The 13,497-nt window shown below is 42.3% G+C and overlaps 1 protein-coding gene across 1 annotated transcript; it reads right to left on the bottom strand.

The window, feature by feature from the left end:
• Window positions 1–9,791: 9,791 nt before the first annotated feature.
• SLC10A3 (solute carrier family 10 member 3) lies at window positions 9,792–13,497 on the bottom strand. The gene is made up of 2 exons (XM_070935145.1): window positions 13,411–13,497; window positions 9,792–11,617 (listed from the first exon to the last, which is right to left on the bottom strand). The coding sequence occupies exon 2, from the start codon at window positions 11,486–11,488 to the stop codon at window positions 10,178–10,180; it is 1,311 nt and encodes a 436-aa protein (XP_070791246.1). The 5' UTR covers window positions 11,489–11,617; window positions 13,411–13,497; the 3' UTR covers window positions 9,792–10,177.

Here is a 13,497-nt window from a genome sequence, read left to right as displayed (position 1 = left end):
GTTTCTCCTCAATAAGCCATGCTTTTTTAGTGAGGCTCAAGTCAACTTGTTCAAAAAAGAATTACAAACTGGAAATTCTGGCCTGTTAGTCTGCTTCACCCTAGTTGCTCTGGAGCAAAAATTAATTCCAGAACATGTAGGGAAGGACAACCAGACAGGAAGTGGTTAGGATGTTATTAGAAAGATAAGAATATTTTTTGATTCCTCTGGCAATACCTTTGTAAAGGAATGCAGAAAGAAAAGTCACAAAACTATCCGTTTCCTGAATACCACATTTTTCTCTTCAGAAAACGGGTTAGATTCTTGCACATTTACTTAGGCAATTAAGTTGCACAAGAATGTATTTCTACTTCCTGAGAATATTTCTGTATTCTCAGAAATGGAGGCAGATTGAGGAGAAATGTGTTCTGACGCAGGTCCAAGAAGGTATTATCAGACGCAATCAGTTCTAAACAAACAGCTTATTAGAACAGCTGAGAATTAACTCATTCTCAGCGTAGTCCAAACTAATACAAAACAAATTCTTCATAACAGAATTCTTCAGCCTTATCACCAACCTTGGTCAACTGTGGCAAACTACCAAAGGCTTTTCTTGGCAAAAGTTCAGAAGCAGAAGACGCCGACAAGAAATAAATGCAGCAAGACAAGAAACAAATCTATCAACGCTGTTTTCCGACAAAGAGCCCAAGAGCCGTTGCTGGTCTTTTAAGCCTTATGGGAGGGGCCAATCATCTCTTGGCTTTATTCCCGAGTCGTCCTTTTTGCTTTAGCTGCTCTTGCCTTCTCATGCATGCACTAGGAACAGGCTCCTCCTGTTCCTCTGCCTCTCTGCTGTCAGCCTCTGGAGGCTCCGGAGTCCGCACATCACTCCCAGATGGCCCTGGCCCCATCTCTGCCTCAGATGCAGAGCCCTCACCCAGGCCTTCCCCAGCCTCCAAGACTGGCCCATGTTCTTCCTCAGCCTCCTCACTCTCCGACTCTGCTGCCAGCTCCGCAGGCTGCTGGCAGACCACAACAATATGTGACTTTTAGGGAAAGATATTTTTCTAATATGAGAGCAGGCTAGGGATGAAGAAAAAACAAGAAAGGCAAGGCTAGCTGTAAAGGGTCTTAGGAAGATACCGTATTTTTTTGACTATAAGACACACCAGTATATAAGACGCACCAAGATTTCGAAGAGTAAGAAAAATAAGTTTTTGCCTTCCATGGCCTCCAGGAGCACTCTGCAGGCCTCCCAAACCATCTGTGCTCCTGTTTTTGTGAAAAACTGGCCCATTTTTCACAAAAATGGGACAAGTGAGGCAGGGCTTTGGGAGGCCAAAAATGGCTGTATTCGGCTTATAAAACGCACCAACATTTCCATCCTCTTTTAGGGGTGGAAAGTGCACCTTATACTCCGAAAAATACAGGTAATCAAGAATTCTAGAATTGTAATTGCGGAGACAATTACATTGGTAATTGATAGGTATTTGATAGGTTTTTGGCTTTCAGAATAAAGGAACATCTTCCGAAATGGGTCCAGTGGTGGGTTGCTACCGGTTCAGCCCGGATTGGGTGAACCGGTAATGGTGGAGGTGGGAGGCTCCGGCCACCCACCCGTACATCTCTGTGCATGTGCAGAAGCATTGCGTGAACCAGTAGCAACGGAATTTGAATCCCACTACTGGTTCAAACAGCCTTGAGTAATCCAACAACAGCAAATCAGGGCCATAAAATGCCTTCTTCGGCCATTGCAAGACACTATCTACTGGTCACCAGGTGGATCAAAACTCTGCATTTAAAGTTCTACTGTATCAACGGAACTCTCGATTCCTGTGTTTTGCTGAGGTGGTTGCCATTAAACGAAGCCCCCCTTGTGTGTGAAGAAACTTTCCTGCATACGTTCTAGGCTTAATTGATGCTCTTGCTAGATCTTATATTTGAGGCTGATTTTAACTGTGTTATTGTAATGTAGGTACTAAAGAGTCAATACGAAATGCTTGCATCTACCTCTGTTCGTCTTTTGGCTGTATTGTTTAAATTCTAGAACTATTTGGATTTTCCCATCCACATATATCACCAACTATGAATTATCCGGGGACTGTCACCTAGGTATGCTGAGCTTTTTCCCTTATAAGGTTCATTCCAGGAAGGGCCTCCAGGCTGGTTACTCATTTATAATTAAAATGTGATCACTCCTGATTGTGCAAAAGACTCAGCCCAGGGATGCAGAATCTTATTTTTCAATCAAGGGCCAATAGTCCATGAAGTACCCTGTTTCCCTGAAAATAAGACATCCCCTGATAATAAGCCCAATTGGGCTTTTGAGCGCATGTGCTAAAATAAGCCCCCCCCTCCGAAAATATTTAAGCGCAGAGCTGGAAATCAGGTAAGACGGCAAGAAGAGCCCCGTCTCGCTCCACATGCCCCAAAATAATAAGACCTACCCAAAAATAAGGCCAAGCGCTTATTTCGGGGTTCAAAAAAATATAAGACAGGGTCTTATTTTTGGGGAAACACGGTAGAAGGAGGGCCTTTACTGATCTTACTGATGGGTTGGTGGCTTGAGGTCACTTTAGACAAGCCCTAGAAAGGAAGAACTGTGAAAATACAGATTAGTGTCTAACAATCTAACAGAGTTGCATTTTCAAAGGTATCTTTCCTAATCAAGAGACAAGATATGCAGGTAGACAGTTTCAATCTGAGAATTTAGGATTGAAAGCCATTATCTGCTAAAAAAGTTCCTCCTTTGCTTTAAATTTTTATTCCCAATGTGTGAACTGCACTAAGACTTCAGCAGAACCTTGTTTACTTTCTAGCTACATGATTTTAAGCCTTAAACTACACATCCATTTTATTGCTTCTGAAAAGATGTTTCAGGTTTCTGTGTAAATTAAATGCCACCCAACAAAGTAACAAGCAAATACAAAAGGGTAATTGTAGCCACCCAGAAAATTATAGATCAATTAGTCTGATTAATATTACAGCTAAAATTTATGCAAAGTATCTAGCTAATAAATTAAGGAACTAGGTCATCAATAAAAATATACTCACAGAGGAACAGGCTGTATTTAGAGCAGGATATTCAACAATTGATCGTAGTTTTGTATTAGATCATCCGATAAACAAGTATGTAAAACAAGTGTGTAAAACAAGTATGTAAAACATGTAAATTGCCTTTATGGATTTTCATGCAACTTTTGATTCTATTGATAGAAACAAATTATGGAATTTGGATGTTTAATTTTGATCATGGCTTTATATAAGGTAAAGGTTCCCCTCGCACATATGTGCTAGTCATTCCCGACTCTAGGGGGCTCATCTCTGTTTCAAAGACGAAGAGCCAGCACTGTCCGAAGAGATCTCTGTCGTCATGTGGCCGGCATGACTAAACGCCAAAGGCGCACTGAACGCTGTTATCTTCCCACCAAAGGTGGTCCCTATTTTTCAACTTGTATTTTTTACATGCATTCGAACTGCTAGGTTGGCAGAAGCTGGGACGGGAGCTGGCCCCATTACGTGGCACTAGGGATTCGAACCGCTGAACTGCTGAACTTTCGATTGACAAGCTCAGCGTTTTAGCACTGAGCCACCGCCTCCCTTGGCTTTATATACAAATACTCAAATTCAGGTTAGGTTCACCTCAGTAGGGCATCTGACAGATATAAAGATACCAAGACTTTTAAATGATTGAAACAAGGGTGTACGCTTGCATCTTCACTATTTAATCTGTTTATTAATGATATCGTTCTAGCTGTTAGTGGAGAAAAAAAAATTCCAGTAAAACCGGGAAATAGGACCTTGTCTGTATTACATTTTGTCAATAATTTATTGCTTATATCCCATTCCCAGATAGGCTTGCAGAGACAATTAAAAGCTTTGGATTTTAAATTGTCTAACACTGAATGCAGAAAAATCAAAGCTGGTAGTATTTGGGGAGAAAAGACACAAATGCAAAGAGTAATCTATTATTTAAAAATAAAATGTCTTTGCCCAAAGAAATTTGTTTAAATTAACATAAAATAAAATTGCCCCTTGGCATGTCCTTAGGATCAAAATGAAATGTGAACATTAACTGAAGTGCATTATAGTGCCATCCCTATGAAGGGCACTTACAAGACGACAGTTCCAGCAAATGGCATTAGAGACTACAGAGGGCCAATTCCTCAATATCCCATATAATATGTCTTTCTGCCATTGCTCCAAGGAAAATATAGAGTTTAGCCATTATTTATTATATTGTCCTAGTTTTGCTTCAGCATGTAGAAAATTTCTGGTGCCTCTCTTGATAAGAAAACAAATTTTGCTTGATTCATATAAAATTGAATATCTAATGAATTTAGAGAAGGCAATGCAATGGAAATTAGCAAGTTTTACATGGGCTGCTGCTAAATAAGAGATAATATTTATCAAAATGTCCTAATGTTTTATAATATTTTATTTTGTTGTAATAATAGTGTTTTCATGTTTTTTATTTTATTTTATTTATTTATTTATTGAATTTGTATACCGCCCTACTCCCGAAGGACTCAGGGCGGTGAACAGCCATAGAATAAAACATATAAATACAAAATTTAAAATAGATTAAAACGAATTAAATAATTTGGCTGAACAAATTTAAAACCCCCAATAATTTAAAACCAAATTTAAAATTTCCATTTAAAAGGGGAAAGACTTAGGTCAGGCCGGCTTGATGAAATAGGAAAGTCTTGAGCGCGCGACGGAAGGTACGCAGATCCGGGATCCTCCGTATCTCCGGGGGGAGCTCGTTCCAGATAGTACGTGCTCCCACAGAGAAGGCTCTCCCCCTGGGGGCCGCCAGTCGACATTGTTTGGCCGACGGCACCTGAGGAGCCCCTCTCTATGGGAGCATACTGGTCGGTGGGAGGATATTGGTGGTAGCAGGCGGTCCCGTAAATAACCAGGTCCTAAGCCATGGAGCGCTCTAAAGGTGATAACCAAAACCTTGAAGCGCACTCGGAAGACCACCGGGAGCCAGTGCAGCTCGCGCAGGAGAGGTGTTACATGGGAGCGCCACGTTGCTCCCATCACTACCTGGGCTTTGTGCCTTTTAATGTATTTTATCAATGCAGGCCATTTTTGTGCAGGTTCTATACTGTTTGTTACAACTGGTGACAAAAGAATAAATAAACTGATTGATTGACAATGCTGTCTTAGTAAATTAACAAAAACATATCCCCCCCACACAAATAGCAGGAAGCCAATAGTAATCCAAATGAAGCTACTTTTCATAATTAACCACAAGCAGCACTGTGGATCCCAGAAATGCTAAGAGGTGTCCATCCAATACGAGGTAGGAAACAAGCCTGGGATTGGTAGGTTTTTCTAAGAAGCATTTTTGAGGCTCTCTAGAATAATATTATAGATGTTCAATAGACTATTCAAGGGAACAACTTGGAGGGAACAAATATGTTGATAAGACTATTCAAGGAGATAGTTCGGAGGAAACAATTGTCCTTCAAGTAGCCTTGCTTCAAACATTTTAGAGAAAAGCCCATCCAAAACTAAACAGCAATGCAAAACTAGTAACAACAGAACTCTAAAAAACGCTATACTCCAAGGCTCAGTGAGTAATCTTGCAGCAAGATCTTCTGCCAATTTCTTGCATAGGAAGTCCTACTTCTGCACCACAATAATGGGAAGGATCTGTACTATTCCATTTGCAAATGGAAAGTTTATTTATTTTTATTTTTTCCCCCTCACCTAGTTTTTATACCCAATGACCAAAAATAAATAAATAAATAAATCCAGAGCAAACCTTATTACATCTCCAGAAAAAGTAACTCTTGAGAGAATAACACAGCTGCTACCGTCAAGATAAATTAGGATTTCCTTGTTTAAGATTCAAGAAGTGATGTGCATGATGAGACTCCGTACTGGCATCCTTCCATCAGGAACAGTTTACTGTTGTAAACTGCCCTGGGTGTTCCATGTAGATGTATTAAATAAAAAGTGAAGAAATTACTTAGCGGTATCTATAGTCAGTCTTATATCCGCAACCTAAAAATGACACAGTTGACTCTAATATGTGTCTGAAATGAATAAAGATGTGAACAGGAGCGACCTTTATCTTATATAGTAAGGTAACTTTGACAGAGCCATTATTATTCATAGATTCAATAGAAAAGACCCCTTTGCTGCAGTTAGCATAGAAGAAAGTAACTGCGACACAGTGTGTCCTTGAGACTGGAGAATGCATTGGAAGCCATCTGGAAATCTTTTTGGGCCAGACTGAACGTTTAGGAGCCGGTTGGCTACTTCCCATTTCAAATCCTGTGGGGGTTTTTCCCTTCCATACAAAAAATAATGACTGTGTGTAACCGCTCACATTAACTTAGCAAACCAAAACCATTATGAAACTACCAGTGAATTTAGCACACACTTCCTCTGTCAAAAAGTAGTTCCACTCTAGCGAAAACATGAAGAAGGGCGCAGTGAACACTTGCCGATTATAATTGCTCCCCATAGGTCGAAATGTTAGAGTAGACCAAGGGAAGCAAATAGCAAACTTTAAATGTTTACCCCATGCAGTACTTACTTGCTAGATAACTATGTTTCAGGCATGCTGCATTTTGATAAAAATAATTAGACCACCGTTCGCACTTAGAAAACACAAAAGCAGTTACTTCTTGGGTTGGCATTACTAAAGCTGTTTCTACATAATCAAGTCCTTTGCCATGTTTAGCATTCTTGCTAGGACTTGATTATAGTTATTAAATCCAAAACTTATCATCCCTGAACTGCAGTACGAGGCCAAAATGACTAGCTACAGTCTCCTGAGTAAGAGGGAAAGCTGTTAAGGGGAATACCACTCCACATCTCTGCTGCTTGATGCACTAATTCAGAGCAGGGTGTTGGCCACATAAATGCACCAATCTTAAGAAAGTGCCAAATCTGGGCTGCTTTGGGATACCCGGTCTCATTCAAATATAAAATAACTTCCCAATATAACGCAAAATTAAATAATGGCAATTTGCAAGCCAATCCAGATGGGAATCCCTGACAAAGGATCAAAAGTGGTGGGAGCTTGATGGCCATTGTTTGATACTGGGGCACCACATTTTTCTGATTTGTCATCCTTCTTCCCTTCTACTGCCCTCTTAAACTACCTTCCAATTGATTGCAAACCACATTCCCATCGTAATGTCTCCCAATTCTTGACAATGCTTACCATGCATCCCTGAATGTATAGACAGTATCATTCTTTTTATTTTTTTTTCAGCCCCCCCCCCCCCTTTTTTTTTTTAAATGATGCACAATATCACACTGTCAGCCCTCTGAGGCACTTCAGGTTAGAAATCAAACCCTGCAAGGATGATTGGAACTCCATTGTAGGCCCATAACAGAATCTTAAAAGCCTACCAGTTGCCCTTCATCCTCTCTTATGGCATGCAGAATTGAGGCAGGATTATTTTGCTTACGCTTCCTCCTTTCCCAAGGCTGAGATTTCACGTACAGTCTCTCTTACCGTTTTAAGGTTTTTGCATTTGTTTTCTATCTCTACTTTTCTCTCTATATACACATCCCTTCAGCAGTGCCTCAGAGTCAACTGAGGCTTTTTTTTTTTTTTTTATGGTAAATGAGTCCAGAATAGCAGACACTGATCTCCAGGTAGTACAAAGTACAAGGATGCAGAATAGACTTCATGGTCACTTGTTTTTGTTTGGTTGTAGAGTTCCTTTCTTTCTTCAAAGAATTCTGGGGAGCATTCATCAGTATGTCCATCCCTGTCTATTATATCTTTATAACAGTAGTTGTAGAGGAGCCCAATAGCTAAGAACAAATGTCCTAATTTGTATTTGAACCCAGACCTCCAAAAATCAAGTCTAGTAACAATCCTTTCTCATTCAGGTCTGTTCCTTTCACCTGCTCATTCTGAATTTTATGCAATGCACTCCTATTTAGGAAAGAACTCCCACTGAGCCTTAAATGGATTGAATCTCAAGCAAGAATGATGAAAGATTTAATACCATAAAATCCTCAGCTTGCTTCCCCAACATGGGAAACAGAAAAATAAAAGCAATGCACTATGAATAATTCTAGAGTTTTGAAGGAAAGAAACTGCCCCTTCCAACTTAAAGATATTTTCATTTGACCAAACAAGACAACTTCCCAGTGGTCACCTAATATATTAAGCCATAGTTTGATTGAATATATGTAGTGAATAAACCACAATTGGTTGTTTTTAACTTTCTTAAGCAATAAAGCATGGTTTAAGTTTCAGTTTACAATGACACATTAAACCAAATTCAAACCAACCACATTTATGTTTTTCCTAAAACTACGGTACTAGATTAGGGTTGCAAAAATCTGGGTAACCCCGTGGATGGCAGCAAAGATTTTGCATTTTCTGTATCTCTTTGCTTCTATCTAGGGGTGATCTGGGATTCTGCAGCCCAGATGGAGTAGTTTTGGGCCTAAAAAAGATGCACAAGGCCAATTTATTGCATACTTTCCCAAATATTAATAATATTCTTAGGCCACGTTGGCAAATGAAAGAAAAGCGGTATAGTCATGAGGAACTCAGGCTGTTGTTGTAAGGGTGACTTGGCTTTAGGATGATGGACAAGAGAGGATAAAATAACAGTAAAGCTAATGTTTCTTGCTGGCTTCAGGCCAGATGCCAACCTCTCTCTCTCTCCCTCCCTCCCTTGTTGACTGAACATCCAACTGCAATTCATAAGCAGCTTTGCCCTCAGAACATGCCGTGCCGCTTCTCTGCACCAGCAGATGGGTGAGTGCATTGAAAACACAAGTCCCAGTCCTCCCAGCACTAACACAGGATGATGACATACCAGTACTCCTCAGGAAGAAATGAAAAGCGGTTGGAGCAATCCAACTGCCTTCTTCTAATCTATCCATAGCTGCTACATTTTCAACAGCAATACTAGTGTGAATGACAAAAGAAAAGCTGGATTGGCAGAAGCTGGAGCACACCTGAAAATCTGTACATTTCAGAAGGACCACAACTTCTGAGAGAAAAAGCTTCTATACTGTGTGATTAGGCTCCAACTTCTCTCATTCCTAGGAAGTATAACCAAGATGACAGTTGTCACCCCATAACCTCTAGCAAGAACCCACAGCAGGAGCCTTTCAAAACTCCCAGAGAGAAGAAACTCAACTCTTTTGCAGCATAATCAAGACAGGCTTTGTGACTGAGTTTGTCGATCAGAAAGGCTGGCGGTTCGAATCCCTAGTATAGGTCTCCTGCCTGAGCAGAGGGTTGGACTAGATGACCTACAAGGTCCCTTCCAACTCTGTTACTGTTACTCTCCAAATACTAGCACATCCATTATGGCCTGAGACCTGAGCTTAGGCGAGAAAAACTTTCTTAGTTGTTAAACCAGTTGGCAACTTGAAGATAGGTGACTTCAACTTGAGGGAATTGGGGAACTTGGGGAATTATGAGAGTTGAAGTCCATCCATCTTCAAACTGCCAAGGCTGAGGAAACACCGTGTTAAACTAACGCAAGGCTATGTATTTACACATATTAATATAGATGGGCCAAGTATTTCTTCCTATTATTTTCTATACTCCAAAGGAAACTTAACATGCAAGTCCAATCTTACTTATTTGTTTTTGTTACATTTTTAGCTCCCCTCCAGGCATGCTCTCAAGGCAGCTGCTTAATCATTGGTGTGATTAAGTGTATAAGTGATTAGGTGTAAAAAAAAAAAAAATTCTCCTCCTTCCCCTGCTTTGAACATTATCCTGCTAAGCTCTGCATCTTCATCTCCTCAAGCAGTGAAATTATTTTATGTTTGAAAAAGACAGACAGAATAGATTATCTTCAGTTGTGTTTTATTCAAACCCTGTATCCCGCTGAGTGGGTGAGGTGAAATAGGACAGATTCACCCCCATTATACCCCCTCGGTCTGTGCAACTCAAACGTTAAGCTCCAGAGATACCTCTTGCTATATAGAAAAACAAGTTGAATTTAAAAAAAACAGAGAAGCTCAGGTTCCCCCCACATCACAACTTGTGGGATATGCCCCTGCAAAGGGCCCCTTGGTATCTGAGCACCCCATCATGGGTTTCAGGCTGAGGTCTTGCTTAGCCACACCCCTACCAAGGGGGTGCCTCACATCCAGCTCCTAAGGCTTTTGGTATCCATCTCTGATCAGGCCACACCCCGAGTTCAAATCTTTGGTATCTGCCTCCACTTTCCCAGGGGTCTTAAGAGCCAGTTGAACACAGTTTGTTGTATGCCAAGTTCCCCAAGACAAGCAGCAACATCTCAGACGTGCTGCTCAGGGCCACAATAAAGGGAGCTTGGGAAGCAAAGTCAGCTTGGGCCCTTTGGAAGGAGAGTTGCAGCACGGCCAAGGCCAACAGGCTATTCTGCACCCCGACCTCAATACTGACCGTCCGACGCTGTGGCCCTGGCAGTCCTAAGCACCAGGCCAGCAGGTAGCCCAGCAGCAAGCCGAAGATGGGCACAGTAACGCCAGCCAGGATGATGGGGGGCCGCACGCTGGTTAGGATAAATGCTCCCATATGGTAAGCCATGAAGAGGCCTCCAATGATGAGGGTGAAGCTGAAAGGTTTGATGAGGAGGAGGAGGAGGCGGGAGACACGGGGCAGCTTACACTTGACCAGCATGCCAGTAGAGATGGGCACTGCGATGAAGAGGAGAGTGATGAAGATCTTCAGGAAGGGCACATGCAGAGTCTCATGGGCTCCCAACAGCCATCCGTAGAAGCTGGAGGAGAGGGGCATGAGCCCAGTGGCTGCTATTGTGGATAGAAGAGTCATGGAGATGGCCACAGTGACATCTCCACCCAGTAGAAGGCTGTAGAGATAGCCACCGCCACCACCGGGGGAGGAGCAAGAAATCACTAGCCCCAAAGCCAGTGCCTTAGGCAAAGAGAAGGCCAAGGACATGAGGTAGCCATAAAGGGGCATGACAACAAATTGGCCTAAGATGCCCAGCATGATAGGATGAGGTTGGTGAACCAGGCTTCGGAGAGCGTCCACCTCTACCTTGCAGCCAAATGCACATTTATTGAGGAAGATAAGAGGCAGGAGGGCAAAGAGGATCGGGTTCTCTGAGAAGTGACCCAGGCTCATCCGTATAGTTGGCTCCAGATCAGAAGTGTCAACCCGAATCCGGAAATCAGCTCGTTCCTCAATGAGGCGATTCTGTTCCAACAATCTCAGTTGCAATGGGGCCAGGCCAGCCAAGCCAGACTGGAATCTGACTGTGAAGCTCCCTCCCCAGGAGGCACTGACATTCTCTATGACTACCACGGTAGGCTCCAGCGAAGATGCACTCAGCCAGGCATCTGATCCCGGATAGTGGCAAGTGACCAACAAAACACCCTGGCTATGCTCAGGGAAATTGAATTCCAAAACTGTTCCGTCCCCAACATTCAGATAAGGGGCACTGACTGTTGCTCCCTGGGTCCAGCCAGTTACAAAAAGTTTGAGGAAGAAGAGGAAGAGAATGCGTGTCCCAGACATGGTGCCGAAGGCTGATGAAGGCATGTTGCGGGCTCATTCCATTAGAGCTCTCCTTGCTCCAACATCATGGTCATTGTGTTCCTTCAGCGGGGATCATGCTCTTAGCCTCAGTTCCATAGGCTCTGCTGATGCCTCTCTATGAAGACCTTCCACCTAATCAGAGAAGAGGGATGAGAAGTGAGGACCACAAGACATACAGTAATTTATGCAATGAAGTCAAGGCAGAGGGCTAGTGATCAAAGAGGTACCGAAGTAAAGGCTAAATCACTTTGCCCAGGCATAACATTTTGGGGCTGCAGTTGGGGCTGACGTAATACAAACTGCATTTCTCACCTCTTAATGTTTTATTAGTTTATCAAAATATAAAATACAGAAGTACAAAGAAAAATAAAAGTAAGGGAGGAAAAGGGGAAGAGAAAAAAGCATAGGGGAAAGGGGAAAACAAAAAGAAAAGCATTGACTTCTAACTCCTTATGGTGCAGTAGAATAAAGTAGTTACATAAAACTTCAACTTTTTACTTTTATATGATAATATATACTAGCCATTTCTATAACAAACCTATCTAATCAGCAAAACCTCCAAATCAAAGTTTCACAAATTGCATTTCTGTTAGAAAGTTACTGTCCCAATGCTTACAATTCCCAACTTTTTCCAAAGTTATGTTTTCTTAAGACACTACAAAAGTATTTCCAACTTTGCAGAGACAAGTAGTAGAAATATCTCTGAGCTTGGGACAGAAATCCCCAACAGAAGGCCTTGGCATGTCTTAAAGCCCTGAATCCGAAAGAACAAATCCAATAACTAGAATCAGGATATCTGTAATTATAAAGATGAGGAAACTATGCCAACCGATCCAAATCTCTGCCAGGCCCCCCCTGTCATTCTCATCCTATACAGTTTAAAACTCCACTAAATGCGTTAGCACAAAATTCTGTTGTGAATATAGCAGGAGTTGAAGCTATTAAATGTTCTACAGTTATACGAGTCTCAATCTGCAAGTAATACGATGACAAAACGTTATTCTGACAAAATGTTATTTTGCCTGAGGCGAGAAAAATCCTTGGCACAACCTCGCCTCTATGTTCTCCTAAATACCTTGAGCAGATGTCAGGGTAATTTCCAAGCCACCATTGCTTTTCCTGTAATGTGTACATCTTCTCTCTTTAGGATCGTTTCAGGTAAATGAAGTTTGTTGGCAGCCCACTTCTGGGTTTTAAATCTTGTCTTCCTTGAGGAGTTTTCTTTAACCTGACCGCCCTGAATATTAGTAAACATTTCCCTCTTTTTTACAGCTTTTGCCCAGGCAAAACAGATTTCCAGACGGAGCCCTCTCTGCCAAAAATTCTTCCTAGCGGGAAGAGGGGGGGGGAAACACCATGCTGGAGCTATTATCCCCGAGCAAGTCTTGACAGCTCCAAAACTGGAGTCCCTCCCGCGGCAGCAGAAGGGGTGAGAGAAATCGGAGACCCGTGAATCGGCGGGTTCAAGGCAGGTAAGTCCCACTCCCCTTATTTCCACCCCCGATCCTCAATTCAGCTGAGTCACTTCTGTCTTAAAAGCTACAAACACCTGTTGGGAAAGAAGCTGATGCCCCCCAAAACTTCTCCCCCTGATTTATTAGTAAGGTAAGAGGAACATCAGACATTCCTCTTTCTTCTTACACCCTTTTCCCGCATCAGTCTCCTTTCAATGCAAAGACTGCGCACCTCCTTTCACTGGGGGAGAAGGGAGATATTTCGGCTCTCAATCTCGCCCCCCCCCCAAAAAAACACACACACACACATACCACCTACGCAATTCTCACTAAGAAAGCAGCCTCCGCAAAGCGGATCGGATCCGTTATAGCCCAGCTTTATTGTTTAGAGACCCCCATCTCTGCCCCAAGTATGTTTAACCCCACCCCACGATTAACAGCCCCGGAGAGCAGAATCGCTCCGCAATTTACCTTCGCGGGGCTTCGTTCCCAGCGTTCGTTCACCGGCACCGACCTCAACTCAACCGCTCGATTTGTTTGCTTTCGTCCGCTCCTTCC

This window comes from Pituophis catenifer, unplaced genomic scaffold (genome assembly GCF_029215685.1).
Source record: "Pituophis catenifer annectens isolate HBS135680 unplaced genomic scaffold, rPitCat1.0.hap2 SCAF_2, whole genome shotgun sequence".
Taxonomy (NCBI): Eukaryota; Metazoa; Chordata; class Lepidosauria; order Squamata; family Colubridae; genus Pituophis; species Pituophis catenifer.
The sequence above is the reverse complement of the archived record's forward strand: the minus strand, read 5'-3'. Positions and strand labels throughout refer to the sequence as shown.